This window comes from Asterias rubens, chromosome 1 (genome assembly GCF_902459465.1).
Source record: "Asterias rubens chromosome 1, eAstRub1.3, whole genome shotgun sequence".
In the NCBI taxonomy this organism is placed as follows: Eukaryota; Metazoa; Echinodermata; class Asteroidea; order Forcipulatida; family Asteriidae; genus Asterias; species Asterias rubens.
The window spans coordinates 1,511,737-1,527,518 of NC_047062.1; the positions used below are offsets into that span (position 1 = coordinate 1,511,737).

The 15,782-nt window shown below is 40.0% G+C and overlaps 1 protein-coding gene across 1 annotated transcript; it reads left to right on the forward strand.

Annotated features, from left to right (window-relative positions):
- Positions 1-682: 682 nt before the first annotated feature.
- LOC117301458 lies at positions 683-3,824 on the forward strand. Its single transcript, XM_033785461.1, has one exon. It carries the CDS (start codon positions 731-733, stop codon positions 2,171-2,173), a length of 1,443 nt encoding a protein of 480 aa, XP_033641352.1. The 5' UTR covers positions 683-730; the 3' UTR covers positions 2,174-3,824.
- The last annotated feature ends 11,958 nt before the right edge of the window (positions 3,825-15,782 follow it).

The window sequence follows — 15,782 nt, forward strand, 5'->3', positions numbered from 1 at the left end:
CCCCCCCCCATTATTACAAACTGTGTATACAAACTTATCATGACAGCGCCCTCTTTTGATTCCTCTTCCTCCAGCCTATGTAAAGTTCCCATGATAGACATGGGGGGGGGGGTGGCGAATCCCCGATGGACCCCTGATGAGAGTGACACGACACGCGCGCGGAGTATGGGTTTGAAGTTGATTCAACAGAAGATGTTGAATCAACCTCCTCCAGCCTACGTTAGTTTCCCATTTGAGGACAGAATATCCGGTGGACAGAATTCCCTGCTGGGACACCGGCCCATGATATAGGCCTATTATTAGATAATTTTTACCGAAAGCCTACAGCTAGTTGGTACAGTTACGTTTTGCAGTAAAGATTTTAAACACAGGCCAAACCAATTCCAAAGAGTCAAACAACATTATATTATTATTTTCCCTTATGGTTCATGGACAGTCTACACCGATCGGTATGATAATGTGTGGCACTTTTATTTTACATAGCGCCCTCTTCTGCTTCATAAAGAATTCCATTTGCTTGGTTCAAGTTAAAACAATGTGCCGTACACATGTATGTGCGTCTATGCGTACACAGTCACTGGCTGGGAGGCAAGGAGGTGCGATACAACACACCAATCACGTGTGGGGTGTTTACTTCTCGCGTGACTCTAGCAGTTTGCACGTGGATTGTCGCACTTCACGGCATGCGTGCAATACTTATTACTCATTGTGACGTTGACTTGATCTACACATGTTAGACTCGGTGTCATTGCTTTGTAGCATCACTGGTTCAGTTGTGTATCCTCATCAGTGCAGGTCGATACAAGCAACCAAGGTCTCCATATCTCGTATCGTCACGGTCCGAATCATGACGCAGGGAGACCAGCAACAGCATCCCAGCGGGACGACCACCGCAGCCTGCTCTTCGTGTCCCAAAGACGTCGCCGACTCGACCTCCGAGAGCAGGGGGATCAGTCCACCAGTAGAGACCGTCTCATCATCAGGGATGGACGGGCACCATCCACACCACTACCACCACCCTCATTATCACAAGGAGCACACAGCACCAACATCAGATGGAGATGTGAAAACGCTTCTTCATTTTGTCAATCTTGCCTCGTCAGATATCAAGGCTGCACTGGATAAGTCAGCACCCATCAGAAAATCTTCAGAGAATCGGAAGTTTTTACAGAAACAGCTCAAGCGCAGCCCACCGCCTTTTTTCAACGAGGACGAAATTTACAAGAGCAGTAGTGCACCAGTGTCTCCCCCTGTTGTTACACACGACAACCATGGCTTCAGTGCACAGAGATTCATCTCAAATCTGAACTCATCTCCTCCCTCCACCAACCATCAGAGTAGCAGCAGTCTTCACTTCTCGGAAAGATTAATGGCAAGTGCATCCCTTCATAGAGATCATATCAAAAACTCGGATTTGAACTTGATCAAGGAACTCACTTTTGGAAATATCCACAGGGGTACGGATCAGATCTTGAGCAAAATGACATCGAATAGTTATCGGGACAAGCAGCACATCTCGTCCGGTCGTGAGTTCACAGATATGGCGACTTTAAATCACGAGGAAGGGGGCAAGAACAGAGAGAATCCGCTGCCGCTCCGGAAGCGCAGATTGCCCGCTTCATTTTGGCAAGAGCCCGGTAAGAGCGAGAATCACAAAACAACACCCGGGGCAATGGCTGGAATTTCACCGATAAACGCAAGTCTGAAATTTCCCCTCCTTTCATCTCTTACCCAGGGCTTCACGGACTCTAGACCCACATCTCTGGATAAAAATGCAATTTATCCATCGAGTGATCACCAGTGTTTTCCCGCCGGACAATCGTTTATGCCCTCTCTTTCAAACTCTCTAAACACTGAGAGTTACCTCAATCGTACTCTTAACTTTCCCTATTCCTCTATTTGCTCGTGCCACCAGCATACTGAACTGTATGGCTACGACCACCACGGGCCGGCTTGTGCCACTTACGCATCTAGACACGGTGGTGATGCACCGGGGATTTTCAGCTCAATTGGCCCCACCGGGCTCATCTCGTCATCACGGTGGCACGTTCCCTCACTCACGACCGACCGGCCGGACCTTTGCCACCCGTCGGCCGCCCCACGTGTCGTCAAGCCCATTCCCACCAAGAGCATATCCTCGTATCCACATCGTTATCACCCAATATACACTTAAAAATTGCTCTCCAATAACCCACATTTTTGTCAATAAAAAATTTCACCTCATCAAAAGCACATCATCCCATTTGGAAACCCCGACTGTCATTGTTCATGCCATAAATTGATGGCATTCCTACCACGGGAGTTTGACATTTTCCCAGTGTTCTCACCCGCTGTGATGATAGCATCCACTAGTGCGGTGGAATGCAACCCTGAGATGGCTGTATTCGCCTCATCGGATAGCTGAAACTCTTTGGGAAAAATCAGGCTACAGCCCCTGAGGTCCTAGGGACCACTGCGTGCAGTGCGCCAAGGAGATTGACGGTTAGAGGCAAGTGTTCTGGTGTCCATAACGGCCGTCAGGCACGCGTCTTGCCACGGGGGAGTAATTACAGACATGGGCGAACAAGCAAAACGCGTGTACTGAAATGTGTATGAATTTCCATATGTAAAGGGTACATTACATACGTACCCTCGATGGGGTAAACTGACGGCTATGAGTGTTATGTTACTGACACAAAATACCAATGAAATTAAGTGCTAGCGCCAACGTCTATGTGCGCACTTCTTTTTTGAACCAATTGCCATCTTTACACATGGAACTGTGATCTTTAAAACATTAACCGAATTTTATTTCCGATATTTGTACCATATATGCCGTTTTATCGTGACACACATCCATATGATTTGGGCATTCTGCAACTGTTTTGTTTGCTGCATTTTCACAATAGGCTCTACTCTTTTGATTGTTAAACTAATTATTGTCTAAAAATGGTGTTTAACTTTGGTGCTAATTACTTACTTTAAAATACTACATTATGAAAACAACGGTGTTCGTAGAGATGCTCGTCATCTAGAAGTGGGCATGTTAATGTTCATAATATACCACTTGGATTTTTCAGAATGTCTTATATCATTAACAATGTTCTCTTTCAAAGGTTTCATCTCACTTCGATTGCCACTATTGTACAGAGTGACCCAAGATGTGACAGTAGCTTTAGTTTTTAAAATACAAACAACTGCAAAATGTACTCATGATGCAGCTTTATGCAATTGGAAAAACACAAGTACATAATTCGGTGTTAAGCAGTGCCATGTAATTCGACAATCTTCCGAATTCGAAGAACAGGCTATCAAATTTGAACTTGCCGAAATCATAAATTCGTTTCCCATAATCCTCCAGAAGCTTCCAGAGGTGGCATGAATATCTCAAACCTAAAGCATTATCTATAAAAAATTTTACCACAGTATTCTTTATGTGAAGTTTCATTCTTTGTGAATTTGAACCCTCTGATAATTTATCGCACCAAGTGCTTTTGAAACTGATCATAAACGTGTTATTTAAAATACCTATTGTTTAATTATTATAGTCGCGCCCTTTGTTAATAGGGCTTGTATTACACAAAGGAGAGTTTTTAAATCCCGTGTCTTTCCTCACAAGGTGCAAGATAAGTTTGCAATATATTCCAGGAGTACGGTAGTTCGTCAGAAAGTAGGCCTTTTGCCTACCTACTAGATAATTGTTTGAGTAGATCATAACACTTTTTGAAGCTGTTCAATTATTTTGGTTAAATAAACAGGTAGCCATGTTTATTTACGCCATTTTTAAAGACAGTGGACACTATTGGTAATTACTCAAAATAATTATTAGCATGAAACCTTACTTGGTGACGAGTAATGAAGAGCTGTTGATAGTATAAAACAATGTGAGAAACAGCTCCCTCTGAAGTTATAACATAGTTTTCAAGAAAGAAGTAATTTTCCACGAATTTGATTTCGAGACCTCAGATTTAGAATTTGAGGTCTCGAAATCAACCATCTAAACGCACACAACTTCATGTGACAAGGGTGTTTTTTCTTTCATTATTATCTCGCAACTCCGACGACCAATCAATTGAGCTCAAATTTTCACATGTTTGTTACTTTATGCATATGTTGAGATACACAGAGTGAGAACACTAGTGTTTGACAATAACCAAAAGTGTCCAGTGTCTTTAAAGTATACACCAAGACCGCAATTATAAAGATGTGTCATTTGTAGATTTGGAGTTATTTAAGTTGAAGTGCTAGAGCAATTTATTTATTTATTTATTTTGTTTGTCTCGGGTATTGAACTTGTATGATAGATGATATTAAGCTATAAGAATGAACGTGCAGTGCCAGCCAAAATGAGTTACGAAAAAAAGATAACATTCACACTCCCATAGTTTTTCACAGAATGGTTGTACCTTTTGGTATCGCCATTAACGGTATTATTTTAAAGGCACTGGACACTTTTGGTAATTACTTAAAATAATTGTTAGCATAAAAACTTACTTGGCAACGAGCAACGGAGAACTGATAGTATAAAACATTGTGAGAAATAGCCCCTTTGAAGTTTTTGAGAAAGAGGTAATTTCCCACTCAAATAATAAAAGACTTCAGATGCTCTTGCAAACTCGGTGACCAATTTGAGTCAAATTTTTCACGGATTTTAAGCGTATTTTTGGGATACACCAAGTAAGAATACTGGTCTTTGACAATTACCAAACGTGTCCAGTGCCTTTAATATTTAAAATTTAATGTTTTACTTAGAACTTTTAGGGATTTTTTCCAACTCACGAAATTGAGGTACCGTACACATAACAATTCTTAAAAATGTAAAATAAAATGCTCAAGGGAAAATGAAATAAAAAGGGGACAATGGTAAACGGTTTCTAGCGTTTTATTACTTGACGATATATTATATGTTTTAATTTGTTAGTTTATTCAAATCTAAGAAGAGCTGATAAGATCGGCTATGTGAAGAAGACGATGAAGAAATGCTAATGATTCCTTTTTAGGACCCACTCAACGTGTGTGGCTCGATCCGAGGTGGGATTCGAACCGACGTCCACAGACATGGGCTCAATTTCATAAAGCTGTTCACCCATACAAAAAAATCGTGCTTACTGTAGCAGGAAAATGTGCGTAAGCAGAACATTTCTAGTCGCGCATGCATGTTCACCATGGATTTGCATCGTTACGTCACTAGTGTGCTAACCGCGGGTTATGCCAGCATCTCTTATGGTATACTGCTTTATGAAATAGAAATTATGCTTTATGGTCGCTCCGTAAGCACAAAACGGCTACTTACATGTTTTATGAAATTGGGCCATGGTCACGATCGCGAAGCCAACAGTTGAATGGTTACGTCTTTTCCCCTTCTTGCCCCCCCCTTACCATACACTAATGAGCATAATTTTGTTGTGCTTATCTACTTCTTGTGCTTAAAAGCAGCTGTAAGAAATCAGGCTATGGTAACGCCACTGAACCGACCCTTCGATCGAGAATGCCCCCCCCCCCAATTCCATGCACACAAGTCGGTCGTCAATGAAGCTAGCATCTCGCCATCATTCGGGAGCAGACACGTAAAGTAGATCATCAGGCACTCCATCACACCATGGAGGTAGAAAAAATACCTCTATGGTCACACAGAGAACTAAGGCCCTTGTCGAATCCACGGCTTCGGCTTTGGATTCGGCTTGAGGTTCCGTTCTCTCGTCTGAAGCCCTGAGTGCGTACACGCAAAGCACGTGCAATATTGTCAAATCATCCGGCGGGGTCAAGTTAGCCTAAACCGAATCCAAAGCCGAAGCAGTCGTTTCGAAAAGGGCCTCAACTTTCATGATCTCACTACAGTTCAAAAATCCTCCGCCCAGACTGTACTTTGGCGAGTTCACCAGCCACATCTCACACACAGAGACCGTGGCACCAATATAATCAAGTGGGCGGATGTTTATAGCGTGTCTTACTCATTTCTTTGCAAAGACACCCAAAGCAATTGAGACATTCCAACGGATTACACAAATCTTTGACCAAACACAAAATATGCCTGTGTGATAGATTATCCTTCAAATCCTGTTATCCTGTATCGAAGTGGGGTTAAACTAGTCCTTAATCCAAAAGTGCTAAACTAACCCTGCGTGTGAACGCAATATTCTGGTCCGCGAGGGTTAATTTGACCCACTGAGCTGGGCTAAACTAAACCCAAAAAATTGGTGGACTAGACTAATCACTTAGCCCAGGTTTTACGACCAACCCCCCGCTGCGAGGCCCAGTAAACCATCGTTGGAACGCAACTGACCTGCTACTTCCGGTCTATTTTAGCCCAAATGACCGCGGCAACAAACGTGACGTCATTCCACGTGTATGGATGGATCGGCAGCGAGTATTGGGTGGTGTCTTCATGAATCCATGGAGCTATACTATAATATCTCCTTGCGTCTCTCCGCTGCCTTCCCTTTATGTAATACCATTAAGTGTTGGGGCCCCGGTATTCCCCTTCGCCGAAAATGTTTGAAATGGACGTCGCACGAAAACAAGTTCTCATTTTTAGTAGCACTATTTAGTTTTTAAATTCACTTCTGTTCGCAACGCAACTTTATGATAACGAACGGGTTTTGCTTTGAAGAAAGTGGCATCTAATCACAGCTAAGCCACACACACGGGATCGACAATTTAGACCAAAGTTTGGGTTCGAAAACTAGGTTGTATCTGGTTCCTGCCCTCAACAACTTTACGTAACAGTTATACGAGTAGCAGACTAATGTTGAATTGAAAAACAATTTTTAACGTAACATGAGAATGTGTGTAGGCTACGACTTCTCAATGACTAAGTTGTGATATATTTACAAAAGTTCACACTCGAAAATAATTTGAAGCTTTCAACAACAACGTGTAAATGTTTCGTTCATCGAGGGCAGTGCGAAACAGAAACTTCAGCGGGCACAATAGAATTGCGTTTGTGCTGGGGCCAAGCAAGGATATGAAGTGATTTAGCCGTCTTTAATGATGGAATACATGATGACCATGAGGTTCGTAGAGACGATAGCGGATCGAAACCCTGTGGAAAACGCATGGACAATGTAACAAACCGGAACCAGCAATGGTAAGGTTCGCCGATGCATGACCCAATAATCAACATCGTGGGCTAGTTTAGTCCGCTTGACCAGAATAAACTTACTGTGTGAACGCAAGCCAATTTTGGACTAAGTCATGTTTATCTTTTGGACACCCGCGGTGCTCGGTTTAAGGACTAGTTTAACCCCACGTCTGAACGTACCCGAAATCACTTGTACTGTACGGAGGTATAAAGATCACTCTAAAGCTGGTTACTAAAAGAGAGTGGAAGATTAACATTTTTTAGGAAGTGGGTGGTGAAGCATTGTTTGCTATTGTCTGAGTTTGACAATGACAGGTGCCCTGCAGAAAAACTGTTTGTTCAATTAGTTAAAACGTTGCACATCAACTCACAAAATTAGTGCCCATGTCGCATGCAATTATGTCCTCTATGCAATACTATCCGGAGTACATAATTGCATATGCAATAATGTTCGCCGGACGATTTTGCATATGCAATCGTGTCCGCCCGGACGCTGCTGCATAATGCAATTGTGTCCGCCCGGATACATTTGCATATGCAGTTGGAAATGTTCGGCTGTTAGGTATTCGCTGCAATCATAAAATACGTGTGAATATTCATGGTGCATATCGATACGTAGGTTCAGTGCATGTACGCTCGCTTACGCACGCACATATACATGTGCAGTCACGTTAATGACCGCCGGACGGTTTTTGCATAGCCCGGACACGATTGCATATGCAAAAGTGTCCGGAACGGACAGTATTGCATGGCGGACACAAACTGTGTGCTTGATGATACCCGAAGCCCCTTACAGATTAAATTGTTGTGTGAAAATTATCTCTTTTACTAAATGTTTTATACTATCGACTGCTCTTTACCATGTGCTCTTTACCATGTAAGTTTTTAAGGGTCATAATTGGAGTAATTACCAAAGGTAAAGGCAGTGAACACTATTGGTAATTACTCAAAACAATTGTTAGCATAAAACCTTACTTGGTGATGAGCAATGGAGAGCTGTTGATAGTAAAACACATTGTGGGAAACGGCTCCCTCTGAAGTGACGTAGTTTTCGAGAAAGAAGTAATTTGCCACGAATTTTAATTCGAGAATTTGAGGTCTCGAAAATCAAGCATCTGAAAGGGTGTTTTTTCTTTCTTTATTATCTCGCAACTTCGATGACCAATTATTGAACTCAAATTTTCACAGGTTTGTTATTGTATAGATTTGTTAAGATACACCAAGTGAGAAGACTGGTCTTTAAAATTACCAAAGGTGTCCAGTGCCTTTAAAGTCCCAATGAGCAAACATTCGTAAACGTTAAATAATTCCAAATCCGAACTATTGACTTAGGCCGAAACATTTAAATGTCCCCTTTTATTTCTCAATAAAAATAACTTGTAACTTGGAGAAGAGCAGATTATCATTCGGAACGTCCAGACCATCACAACGGCTTGTTTTAGGGCCATCACCCCCCCCCCCCCCCAAAAAAAAAGAAGAAGAAGAAGAAGAAGAAGAAGCTTTACAGCATTGGTTGTACCCGCAAGTTAAGTTGCTTAATCTGATTTCGCAAGCATTTGTACCCAACTGGAACAATCAAACCACCAAAAGCTTGAATAAGAGGGACTTGTTTCTATCGGCGATGATGTCATATAGAGTTGTTTATAAATAGATAATAAAGTACCATGGATCCCCGTTTTATCTCCTTGGTTCTGTCTACTTATCCTTCTTTACCGGGATGAGTGCATGACTCATGCTGGGATCTTTGCTGAAAAGACGTTTAGAAGAAGTCATCTTTTGGGTTTACTTTCTCTGTTGTAAAGAAATGGCACACTTAATGAGTCTGTTTGTTCGTTCGTTGAGACGAAATCGTCAATCGGGTAATTGCACAATGTCAGTCCTTATTGCCTACCCAACATTGTTTCTTGCACAGCATGCAACAGTTTGGTACGCCATGTGATAGACTAAGAAGAATATTGTTTTCATATAAATTAAACTCATCTGCTGAGGGACGACATAAAGATATAATGTTAACGGTTCTTTTATGGATTAAATTGCGGTCAGGTGTAGTTTCTTTAAGTCGCACGTTTTTTTTTTTTAAATGACCAACACAAAATGTTGGTGCAGGTTGTCGAAACATGGTGTCGGAACATATGGGTGTCGGAATATAGGGGTGTCGGAAGAATAGGTTGAGTTATCGGAACATAGGGATGTCTGAATATAGAGCAGTCACCGACCTAGTTCACGGTGTGGTCATCTTGATTTTACTCCATTCCAACTCATGTAACCAAACTGAGGCTTGGACGAAATACTAGTCTGGTGCCAAGCGCAATGAATGTTAGCATTCATTACTGTTATTGGAAACAGGGAACATGACCAAGATGGTGACAGCGTGATAAAGGTTTCAGTTTGGTCAAGTACCCTCTTTGCGTTAATAATGTATACCAATTCAAATCTATACCCGAAATGGGAGAGACTATTTGCCCTTCGTCTTGCTTTTGTTGTTTAAAACATAATGGACAACCCGTGATAAATGTCTTTAATGGAATCGGCCAAAGACAAACCTATGAACGTTGCCATAATTTGTTTGTAATGGAAAAACACACGTAATTTGTCGTAATAACAAGTTTATATCTTAAAATTGTACACACTGTCAACTGTATTGATTACTGAATAACGTCTTGAACCAAGATAACAAATAAATCGATCCATCGACCTCAATATTAAAACGCTTCAAAACTTTGTCTTAGCTATTTTTGTAATTATCTTTTAATCAACAGATATTTAACTCATGCCTTAACCGTGTACTGCGAGTGCTTCATATGTGCAGAATTTCACAAATGTCTACAAAAACATCCCATGCAGAAATGTTTTCCATATCTCATGTCGCACGATATAATAATTACTCCAAACTGATATTCTCCGGAACTAAGAAATAACTTGATAGCTTCTGACGACATCTGCTGAAACCAATAATGTCAGTTTCACAACATTTTTGAGGAAAATGCACAACAACAAAAATACGATGATGGAAAAATCATTTGATGGTATTGAATAACAACTCTGTACAAGCTATCAAACCAATCTGAAAATACGCATCGACGTTAAATTACTTGCATAATTGACAGGACAGGGGGCAGACGACAGGAATACTAGTAAACATTTTGCCTGAACGATTGGCTATTATTCAATATGGCTCACGAAATATACAAATATCTCAGTGAGGTGAAGACACTCTTGGGTTTGGGGGGGGGGGGGGGGGTTAGAGAGGTAGTTTAATTTAACTTTAAATGTAAGACGATTACAAAACACAAGTTCATGGTCAAAATGACAAAACAACATTCCGAACCAAAGCGGTAAGGCCATTTTGGAACTTTTTCTCAATAAGTGTGATAACCATCGCGTCTCCACAAGTTCGGCACTGGCTGCGTATACTTCGCAAGTCCATCATTGAAACATTGTCTGACTCAAGCATCGAAGACAGTCCCATCTGTTTGTTTTTTTGGGTGTTTGTTTTTTGTTCGTTTTGTGTATTTTGTTCTTCTATCGATTGGGATGGGGACCCCAAGCCACTTTCAAAACACAAAGGCACTGGACGCTATTGGTAATTACTCCAAAAAAATTCTAGCATAAAAAGAAACTGCTCCCTTTGAAGTAACTTTTTTTATGAAGACGTAACTTTCTACCCACTTAAAAGTGTTCAGGCCTGAAGTATTTAAATGTCTTTTAGGCATTTGATTGAGTCAAAATTTTCACAGATTTGTTATTGTATGCATGTTTGGATACACCGAGTGCGAGGACTGGTCTCTGACAATTTAATTACCAAGTGTGTCCATGTGCCTTTTCCTGTCTTTTTTGTTTTGCTTTCAATATTTTTAAACACACACTTATAACCGCCTCTGCAAAATGTTTCTCTAAGACCTTTTTACAAAATGATTGCATTCAAACCAGGTAAAAGAGACACTGAAAATATTAACCATCCGGCAAGTCAGGTTTTCTTACTGTCCCAGCAATGCCCCAGTGTCCGGCACCCAGTGGGCCTCAAACCAGCGCCCACTCGGCCGATAATAAACCCAACATCATGGCTAGTTGGCACCACGGTCAGCAATATAAAGTACTGTACAAACACAAGACCACAATAAATGCCACGCGTGCGTGTAACAGATGTAATTTAATTTGTTGATTGTATTAAGATTTAACAACTTAATATTCCGGTATGCTTTTCCACATAAGAACTGCCACTGCTGTGCGTTGGTTTTTTTTAAATCGAAAACACACATGTGCCTTTTTTGCATGCAAGAAAGTGATTGATATTTGAGACCATCGTTTGTACACAAGCGTACATTTTTCAGCACGGGTGGTTGCATTTTTCGATAATTTTACCCCGAAGCTGTAATAAAATTGTCATTTTTTAGGTTAAGAGGGAAAACGAATTGAGGCACTTATTAGTTGAATTCGGTGCCTGTAATAGGGCTGTTGAGATGTAATGTGTAGCTAATTTTGTTGTCTTGGAATTGGACAGCGCGTTGTGCACGATAACCAAATGAAAGGCTCACCTGTGGGGTACAGACCTTTGTCACGCTGTCACCATCTTGGTCATGTTCCCTGTTTCCAATTATAGTAATGAATGCTAACATTCATTGCACATGGCACCAGACTATTATTCCGTCTAGCGTCAGTTTGGTTACAATGAATTGGAATGGAGTAAAATCAAGATGACCGAACCGTGATAAAGGTCCAGTGCAGAGTTGGGGGTATGTCTTTTCGACTTCTTTTGCAGAAACTAATGGGGTGATACAATTGACATCGTTGGTGTTGTCACATATTCCAAGGAGGGAATCAACGTTAACATCACAGTGTGTTGATAAAAACTAATGTAATTGTTTTGCCAGAAATTAGGGTAAGCCTATCATTTTTATTCTCTCTTTGGTATCTATAAACTATAAGTGACAATGGTATCAAATTTGACACCACGTTTTTGCGATGCACGATGGCACGCGTCCCTCGGAGTTTTTGTTTTCTTTAATCAAGATAAAAAATGACATTACTTTGTGAGTGAACTAAATTACTGTAGCTCAAAAGTCCGAGGAAACCTTTAAACAAGGTTGCTTGCTATAAACCAGAAACATCATGGTTAACCGCTATTTCTTTCCACCACTTGAATACGTCTTATTGTTTCATCAGAAATACACAGCATTTGATGGTTAAAAACACTGGACACTATCGGTAATTGTCACAGAACAGTCTTCTCACTTGGTGTATCTCAACATATGCATAAACAAAACAAAATGTGAAGATTTGAGCTCGATTGGTCATCGGAGTTGCGAGATAACTATGAAAGAAAAAAAACACCCTTGTCACACAAAGTTGTGTGCTTTCAGATGCGTGATTTTGAGACCTGAAAAAAAAAAGATTTCTAAATCTGTGGTCTCGAAATCAAATTCGTGGAAAATTACTCCTTTCTCGAAAACTACGTCAATTCAGAGGGAGCCGTTTCTCACAATGTTTTACACTATCAACCTCTTCCCATTACTCGCTAGCAAGTAAGGTTTTATGCCAACAGTTATTATTTTGAGTAATTACCAATAGTGTCCACTGCCTTTGCTCAAGAACGCTCAAGTGCCACGACCGGGATTCGAACCGAATTTTGCTGGTCAGAAACACTGGAGCTATCAGTCCGGTGCCCTTCCACTGAGCTCGGCACCTCAACATGGGACTAAAACCTTTGCCGCACAGAGGCGCATGTGCTGAAACGTCCTTTATGAATCACGTGGCATCGCACCTTATATAATAATGGAATACGTTTGTGATACAAAGTCATTAAAAACAAGTTTAGATCGAGTTGGGATAAACTTTGTACAGGTTGTTTGTGAGTTTGGATTGAGCACTCTGTAAAAATGATTATTTCATGCACTGTAATACAAATAATAACACTGATATAAGCAAATGTTTTTGTTTTGGTTGGGCAAGTTTTTCTTTTCCTAAAATAGCCGCACTTAAAACCCGAGCCCCACCCGAGAAGATGTTCCCCGCAGGCCCGGTCGGGATAGCACGCAGCATGCGTTGCTTGTCACACATCGGTGTAAGGCTAAAACATAAATAACATTCTTTGGGCCTATCTCCAATGCAATTATTACGTCTATTAAAATGATTGAGGTATGCATCAATGTCAAACAACCAATAATTGTTCATACTATATTAATCCATGTGTGGAATCAATCATCTATCGTAGAGGTATCCAATGCAATGACTTGCATGAGAACAGTCAATGCAGTGTTTATGCTGTGTAGAGTGATATGCTTCCCCGTGCCGAAGGTATCGGAATTTCCACCATAAACTCCCACCTGAAATTGTCAATGATGCTAGTTATCTCTTCCTTGCTATCAACCATTGTTTTAAGGCACTGGACACCCTTAACAAATGGCAAAGACCAGTATTATCACTTGGTGTGTCCCAACATAATGCATAAAATAACAAACCTGTGAAAATTTTGACTCTTATTGGTCATCGCAATTGCAAGAGAATAATAGGGGAAAAACAGATTTTCGATTTAGCCAAGTTAATAATGACAAGACGCGCCTCTGTAAGCCAAACATCAAGTAGAATATGTGTCGTTGTTCACCCAAGATACATTCTATAACACGTACCATGCAATTCCCATATGTGGTTCATTACTTGAATTTAGAAAACTTTTGCACCCCAAAGCTTAACAAGAATAAAAAAGATGAGTTAAGTAACTGATAGTGTCAATTAAGACCTGCCCAATCCTTCTTGTCATTTTGCCCACATTTTCCGCTGCCTTCCCCTTTCCTTGGGATACATCTTTTCCATCCTCCAGGAATGTGATGAGACTTCTATTCTATCTGACCACGTGAACAATTACCTCAACTTCTCCATCACTAATCCAATTATTTCCAAGCTTTTTCAACGTATATCCATGCAAATACTTGGTAACTAATTAGGGCTGCCCGTTTAAAGGGAAGGTTAGCCTACTATATTAAAGGTACTGTACACTACTGGTGTTACTATAAACAAAATTGTAGCATAAAAAGTTGCTTAGTCAAATAGAGACCTATTGATAATATAAAACATTATGAGTAACGGCTCCCTCTTTATTGTATCTATCTAGATTTATATGGGATTAAAACAATCAGTTTCAAAAACCAAAGGAATGTATACTTTCCATTTAAAGGCGCTATAGGCACGTTTGGTAAATGTAAATGATAACAAAATAACAAATTTGTGAAAGGTTTGACTCAATTGTTCATCGAAGAAAAAACACCCATTTGTTTTTACAAATTTGTGTGCTTTCAGCAGACGCCTAAAAATGCTTCAGGCCTTCAATCTTTTAATATTTGAGCGAACAATTACCTCTTTTTGAAAAAGAAATACTTCGGAGGGAGCCTTCTCACAATGTGTCAACAGCTCTCCATTGCTCGTTACCAAATAAGTTGTTTGCTAACAATTATTTTGAGTGTCCTGTGCCTTTAATATGAGAAAGGTTGGTGGTCATTGCCACTATGACATACTACGAATTCTTGTTTGTTTTCAAAACGAGACACACACTCCAAAACTCAATCAATCACAATTCCAGTTATTTTTCGAGAGCGTGCTTACATCATTAAAACAATTCTTGAAGTTGGTCTCATCTCCTGTTGATGAACCTCATCTTCAGAATTAATTTATTTCTGAGCATTTTATTTTCTTTCTTTGGAGCTGTTAGTTACATCAAGTTATTTCCGAATGTTTGTCGCAAAATGAAATGTGAAGGAATGTCTATATTTCGAGGTCGAAATTTCAAAAAGTTCACAGTAAAAAAGTAATTAAATCTGTAAAACAAATAGTGTTAAAGGATTTGAGTACCTTTTCAAAACGCCATAGATTTACATTAAACTTACAGGGTTTGAAGATAATGATAGTGGAAAGCTTCCCTTCAAATATTACTTACTGAGGTGCTGTAGTTTTTGAGAAATGAGTAAAACAATGTCATGAAAATACCTTTGTAAATGATTTAAATAATTTTCATCTCATGAGACGAAAATTATTTTCATAACATTGTTTGACTCATTTCCCCAAAACTACAGCACCTCAGCACGTTATATTTTCAGGGAAGCTTTCTACTATCATTATCTTCAAACTGTGTAAGTTTAGTTTAAATCTGTGGACATTGTGTTTTTTGTCCTAAAAAAGTTACATAGACCCTTTAAGCATTGTCAGCCCGAGAGATATAAGAAAATTAGACATTGCTTCAAACCACATTGTGATGGAAGGATGGACCACTGAATTTGGAAAGCCTGTAACCACTCTTTGTTTGCCAGAATCCATCTTCAATTAGTTTACAGCTTGAAACAGTAAGTATATTAAATTTAAATGCAGATACTTTCGGTAATTGTCACTGACTAGTATTCACTATAGGTGGATCCATAGAAGTGTTTGCATTTATGCCTGAAAAAGGCTTAATATCCAACATATTTTTGAGAACAAAACCTCTTATAAAGGTTAAATACTTATAAGTGTGTCTTTTTTGTATGAGCGGCTATCCAGGACTATTTAACGAGTAAGTTTGCATGCGGGTCATTGTTATTTTGGAGTAGGCTGACACAAATTTAATGTGCATGACGTTAACGTTTTACTATAAAGCATGCCTATACATGTTGTGATTTTAGGGTATTTTGAGGAGTTTTATATTGCCAACCTTTCTAAGAGTTTTCATTGTATTGAAGGTGTCTAAACTCACTCAGGA